Source organism: Trematomus bernacchii, unplaced genomic scaffold (genome assembly GCF_902827165.1).
Source record: "Trematomus bernacchii unplaced genomic scaffold, fTreBer1.1, whole genome shotgun sequence".
NCBI lineage: Eukaryota > Metazoa > Chordata > Actinopteri > Perciformes > Nototheniidae > Trematomus > Trematomus bernacchii.
This window is the reverse complement of record NW_022988098.1, coordinates 3,869,469-3,876,196: the sequence shown is the minus strand read 5'-3', so window position 1 is coordinate 3,876,196 and position 6,728 is coordinate 3,869,469. Positions and strand designations below refer to the sequence as shown.

The window sequence follows — 6,728 nt, the reverse complement described above, 5'->3', positions numbered from 1 at the left end:
CAACGACATGCTGACTGCAGTGGGGTTTGAACCTGTGACCCCCTGATCCGAACACCTACACACAACCCACTGCGCCACACACCTCCTTACACATCTTACACATGCATTACATGTAGCTCAGTCTGCTGTTTGATAATGGTTGTAGTTTGGAGCTGATGTTGAGATACGTTCTTCTTGGACATTATCAGAGAGTACAACATGTTATCGGTACTACCTGCACACACATTCATAGACAGAGCAGAAGATTGTCTTTCTTAAAGGACATCCCTTACTGGAGCTGCTTCTCAGAAAAGACACAAAAAGAAGTATCCAAAAGTGTTATACTTTATATCCCCATAACATGTTGAAATGCTGTAAAGTATTCAAACATCCAATCCCACTACAGGGCCCCAACAAGTGCTCTCTAAAAAGGTGTTTACGAAAATACAATTAAATAATATGTCGTTTTACATTTGATTACAAAATAAAATGACAGTGTAAAAAATAAGTAAACAAATGATTCATTCATAGTAATAACTTAGGTTTGGTTCACAACACAAAACTTTGAAAATACATGTGTAAGGAAATAACGTTAAAATAACAAAAACCACCTGCAGTTTTATATATGAATACAAAATTAAATAACTGAGTAAAAGAACAAAAGTACATTAAATTGGGATTGGTTCACGGATTAGAGGAAGGATTTAAAGGGGACACCTTCGCCTTTCACACTTCCTGTAAGAGCCAAAAGTCTCTGATAAGACAAACATTATTTGTGGAATAAATTACACAGTCACACAGTCATGTTTCATCCAACCCTCACATTTCTCTCTGGACCAAAGAGGTGTGTCTTTTAAAAAGTTGTCCCCCCCCGACCCCTCCCACGGTCTCTGAGCCCTAAAGTTTGTCTGCTGGTTGGAGAAGTTTGTGTTCTTGTTGCCTTCAGCCTTTAGTGAGGAGCTCCACTCGTTCTCCACTGACGCTCCTCTGAGACCCTCAGGTAGGCGACCCCTCGGCTCTTTGACTCCTCGGAGACACCAGCATATAATCCAGATTATATATTAAAGAGTTTGATCAAACAAATGCATTTAAAACTTTAACCAGCTTTCTGGATTTGCAACTCAGGGCATTTATCGCTTGATTGACTCTGACTTCTAGAAATATGAGCGATGAGGTCTTTGCAGTAGGGTGACATTATTTCTAGCAACAATTATTACTATTTTGTATATTTTTTCAGCATTTTTCTGGGGTCTGTGTAAACTAGTAATGGAAACAATTAACATCAACATTGACCTTCTTCATCATGCGTTAAGTTGACTTAAAGAGAGTTAAATTAATTAAATATCAGATTAAAAATCATATCAATTATGTTATAAGTAATAACTGTAACAACTAGGTTCTTCCCAATTATCATTAAGTTCTTGTGTGAGCATTAATGAATGCTTCATTTGCGGAAATACATTAAAACAGGTATTTTGTATTCATTTGAAATATGATATATTGTGTGTGTATGCAATCCAGGTATTTAATCAAACAAATGTTGTTGTTTTACATTTACATGGGAATCAATTGTTCCTGTTTTTGCTAATGATTTTAAACCTATTACTTATTTTAAAAAGTGCCTATTTTTTGTGTTTGTCTACAATTTCTCCATGCTCACCTTGCTGTTTTTTAACATTGGTCGCATTTCTAGTATAAGTGATTTCTATGAATCAGATGAGATGATGATACTGTAGTATCAGTGGATATATTTAGCATTATAATAAATGCTGTCTATCAGATGTTATCAGACTTTATCAGCCTCTATCAGCCTCTCTGTCTTTCCTCTTCTCTTTCCTCTAAAGATATGGAGCAACAGCGGCCTCGCTCTGGCCTACTACTTTGACATTTCCGCGTTTTTTCATAATTTCTTTAGTTAAGCAGTCATTTTTTATATTTTTAAAGGGTAGCTTTTCATCTCTAGGACAGATAATTGTGTCATAAATTGTGTTTATTTGTGAGTAATTCAGCATTACTTGGTAAGAGCACCCTCACAAATAGAGAGAACTGGTGTGAAAACATCTGATCATCTAAAGCAGTGTGACAGAAGTAACCACCAAAACAACTCTTTTTTTAGTCTGTTTGTCCACCCTGTACTGCGATGGGGTGTCCCAGAGGACATGTCTTTTGCATTCTTCTAACTGGCACACCTACAGTAGAAAGGCCGCTGAGAAACTGTTTGGTCACTGGCTGCATCACTACTTTTATAGACTCGGCTATTTTAAGTGTTTTTACTTTCAGCCACAGTGAAATGAGGATCCTAGAAAAGGAAGTTTGAAGAAGCCTGCTGTCGAGAGATCGCGATCCCTGATAACTTCAAGTTGCATTGGTTGTTATGAAGTGCAGATAATGCAATCAAAGTGACAGTAAATCAAATACAGTTAATTGAGGCACTGCAAAAAAAATAATGTCTGATAAAGGCTTTTAGTTTTTGAGAGGATTCATTTGGCAGAAATCTCACATACCCTGTTTGCAGTTAACTCAACAATACAATATGTGCGTGTTAACTTAAAACTAATAAAAGGAAAATTAGTTTATGTACCAAGCATGCAAAGATTGATGGATTGCTGCATGGTCTGGCAATCAAGAAACGTACAAACAGTAAAGGAGAGTTCAACACTTTAGATTTTTGGTGTGGGAAGATTTTGCCTTTAAGTGACAACGATTTATTTTCCTTTCTTCAGACTTCATGTGTCATCTTATGTGTTTTCTATCCAACTATATGTGGTTCCAGTAGCTTTAATATAGAAAAACATGCACTTTATTTCCATTAAACTCAAAGATATGTTATGTAACGAAGAAAATGCAGTAAATGTAGTTAAAGTTAAATTAAATATAGTTCCTATCCCTGCTCTGGTTGTGCTTTAGGATTCTTTTTGGTCTTTTGTTAACATCTAACTGTTGTTTAATTTGTATAAATACATGCATTTAATACATGTTGAGCTCCATTAGAATAGTAACCTTAAAAGCTGTTGCACGTAGAGCCTTTGCATTATTCACATTATTATTTATTTCTTGTAGTGCTTTAGGTTGAGGTTTTATCTGTGATCATGGAGGATTCAGAGCAGTCTCACTGGGTTTCGCCGGCTCTGCTCAGCTCAGATCCTCTGGCCGGTTTCTCCTCTGAGCCGGGCCTCTTGCCTCCCGGAGACGAGGCGGAGGCCTTCTTCTCCGGCCAGGAACCGGACTACTCCGGCCTCCATTCCTTCTTCTCCACCCCGAGCCACAGCCGAGCGCCTCCCACCTACAGACACAGCTCGGGTCAGTACTCCTTTCACTGTCGCCCATCAAATATCATACCTGCTCAAACACACACACACACACACACACACACACACACACACACACACACACACACACACACACACACACACACACACACACACACACACACACACACACACACACACACACACACACACACACACACACACACACACACCACGTGTGTATCCAAGCCTCGAGGATCCTTCACACTGTCATCATCACCTAACCCAAACTTGTACAGTTGTATATTAATGTATAGTCAATTCTACAATTTTAATACAACTGATATTTTAACCGGACCCAAGCCAGTGAAAGAAAAAACACTCTGCACTTTTATTATGATAAATTGCCATTGCCAAAGATACATTTCCATTATATGTCAATTGAATGGTTAATTAAGTACTCCGAATCTGAATTCTGAATCTAATCTGAGTAAATCTGTTGTCCCAAAGTCCGACAGGTGTTCTCCTCCCCGAGCCTCCTGGGTAACCTGCAGCTGCTGGACGGGGCAGGCAGCAGCCACTCCCCCTACACCCCCCCTGGATCCTCCTGGAGCAGCAGCCCCCTCTCTAAGATGCACTCCCACACCCCCACCTCCCTCTACACCCCCTGCCTCACCTCCTCCTTCACCTCCTCCAGGGATGGATATGGGTCTCCGGGCAGGGAAAGCCCCCGGCTCCAAGAGGCCCTGAAGGCCGAGAGGCTGAGCCCGCTGGGGGGGTCGGGGGTCAGCAGCAGCTTTCTGAATCTGACTCCTGCTGCTGGGAGTGTGTACACCTCATCGTCACACCCACACATGCTGAGCCCCTTCAGCTCGTACATGACGGGTCCGCAGGACTACAACTACCCCGGACCAGGAGCCTGGATCAACCCCTCCTTCTCCCCGAAACTCCGCAACAAGATGAGGATATCCACTCCAGGTGAGAATGCACTTATGTTTTTTGGAGAGAGCATTTCTTGGTGTGTTTGTCTTCTTTAAAACGTTTGAAAAAAGAAAATTGGCTTCTCTCGAACTTGACATCAAGTCACGTGGCCCACCTCCAGAAATCTAGTTGTTCTGGTGCCATTGACAAAATTCTTTAAACAAAATAGACTAATTGAATAAAATATTTGTACTACTCTACTCTTCGGTAACAACTGGGTACATCCATCTGCTAATGGAGATCATGTGATATGATTGAAAGCTTCAGAAAGAAAACAAATGGACTAAATGTGATGAATGATCCCATACTGTATTATGAGACTTGGTAAATTAATATGGGAGAATCTGCTTCCAAACACTGCCTGATTCACTTTAAGCATGGTTTATCTCTTAAATGTGTGTGAAGCATTTTGTGTTAACCCTTTCATTTACTACAATACATAATTGAGTAATAACTGAGTATTGGTGATTTTGAACAGAGGCCAGAGAGTGTGTTAACTGTGGAGCCACAGCCACCCCTCTGTGGCGCCGGGATGGTACGGGCCACTACCTGTGCAACGCCTGTGGACTGTACCACAAGATGAACGGCCAAAACAGACCCCTGATCCGCCCCAAGAAGAGACTGGTACGACCCAATAGGATGCACCAACACACCTTTCCGTGTGTCTAACTACACGCTCACATTATCTGATTTATGGAACATTCTACGGACAGGCTACTCATCTTTGCCTCAGCAGTTTAAAACCCCTGATTTTATTTTCTGTGCTCCAGATTGTCAGCAAGCGGGCAGGTACAGTGTGTGCCAACTGTCACACAAGCACAACAACACTGTGGAGACGCAACGCCAGCGGAGAGCCTGTGTGTAACGCCTGTGGACTCTACTTCAAACTGCACAATGTGAGTCAGTCATCTGGATACAACTCTGTCTTGTTCCTTCTTTTTCTGCAGACAACATCTTACTTGAATAACAGATTGGTTAGCTTGCCAGCTCTGTGTTGATTGGTCAACTGCTTAGAGATGTCCAGCCCCTTAGCCTATCACGTACAATGTGTTGGAGCGCTAGCCAATAGAAGCGTGAGTGTTACAATGTGATGTAACTATGTTGAGGAAGTAAACAAAGGAGTCCAATGCAGGCGTTTCAGGCAAGGGGGGGGGGGGGAGTGTGGGAGAGAAACTCCCTCTGGAGGGAAATTTGTCATTTTAGCCTTTGCAGACCATTTACATGCACAAAAACCTACGTGTATACCAAACTACAGGAAAGGAAAAACCCAAAACGTTTAATAGGGCCCCTTTAAAGAGCTGCATTACATTTTTCTTTTAAATATATTTTAAATAGACCCTTTGATTTGGTTCTCCTCCCAGGTGAACCGGCCCCTCGCCATGAAGAAGGAGGGCATCCAGACACGCAACAGGAAGGTGTCCAACAAGAACAAGAAGAGCAAGAAGGTGGCCATGTTTGAGTCGTACTCCGATGGGCCTCAGCCTCCCTCCATGGACGGCTGCGGGCCCTACTCCCTCGGCCCCGGGTCCCTCCTCTCCTACAGCCACGCACCCCACCTCATGCCAACACCCCAACCGATGCATCCCTCACACTCATTTCAATACACACACCACCTCAACCCTGGTATGATGCCCACAATGGTGTAGAAACAGGCCCCTGGGAGCAGTAATATATTGAGCAATTGGCCAGTTATTTGTGTGAATTTGTACATACGTTTCTACATTGGTTGTGAAGTTTTCTGTTTATTTTTCACTGTATTTTATTTGTTTTTATCTGATCATGTAGGTTATGTTTGAAGTCAGATACAATCACTCAGCTGAGGTTGCTGCGCATGTAAACACACTGATAAGGGAATTAAATCAGCTGTAAATACTCATTTGACTGCTTGATATCTTCTATTATTCATGATGTGAAATTAAGCTTTGTGTCTGTTTTGTATCCATACATTCATATTGGAACTCTACAGTCGAAAATAAAAAACGTGTGACTTATTCAGCTGGGAGTTATGAGGGCTTTTGTTTTGGATGTCATTTGAATTCTCACTTTATCCGTTTAGCGCGGTGACCCGACCGCAGAAAGTTCTCCTGTGTGGGTGCATTGTCCTCCTCTGCTCAGGTGGATAAAAGTCTCTTTGTGCAGGAACGCTGCACTTTGACAGAGTGATTGTGCGTAGCGGGTTTATGCAAATTCTCCATTCAGTGGAAAGGAAGAACATTAAACTAGAATGCTTAAACACTTAAACCTGGGTTTTAAATGTAGTTTATCAGTGACTGAGCTTCAGGTACACACACACACACACACACACACACACACACACACACACACACACACACACACACACACACACACACACACACACACACACACACACACACACACACACACACACACACACACACACACACACACACACACACACTCTCTCATGTTTGCTTTTGCTATTACTGTTTAGGGGATTTTTCATGCGTAAAATGTCCACTCTCGTGAGGGTCACTGAGAGTACAATGTGTCATGACATGA

General features: G+C 41.9%; 1 protein-coding gene across 1 annotated transcript; it reads left to right on the top strand.

Annotated features, from left to right (window-relative positions):
* The first annotated feature begins 891 nt into the window (after positions 1 to 891).
* Positions 892 to 6,203, top strand: gata1a (GATA binding protein 1a). Its single transcript, XM_034121917.1, has 6 exons — positions 892 to 979; positions 3,040 to 3,279; positions 3,738 to 4,205; positions 4,687 to 4,832; positions 4,979 to 5,104; positions 5,570 to 6,203. Exons 2-6 carry the CDS (start codon positions 3,069 to 3,071, stop codon positions 5,852 to 5,854), a joined length of 1,236 nt encoding a protein of 411 aa, XP_033977808.1. The 5' UTR covers positions 892 to 979; positions 3,040 to 3,068; the 3' UTR covers positions 5,855 to 6,203.
* The last annotated feature ends 525 nt before the right edge of the window (positions 6,204 to 6,728 follow it).

Bases quoted from the DNA above. Each gene is read 5' to 3' on its own strand.
- gata1a (XM_034121917.1), top strand. From the start codon at position 3,069: ATGGAGGATTCAGAGCAGTCTCACTGGGTTTCGCCGGCTCTGCTCAGC. The intron at 4,206-4,686 runs GTGAGAATGCAC...GATTTTGAACAG, and splicing joins GATGAGGATATCCACTCCAG to AGGCCAGAGAGTGTGTTAAC. The intron at 4,833-4,978 runs GTACGACCCAAT...TCTGTGCTCCAG, and splicing joins TCCGCCCCAAGAAGAGACTG to ATTGTCAGCAAGCGGGCAGG.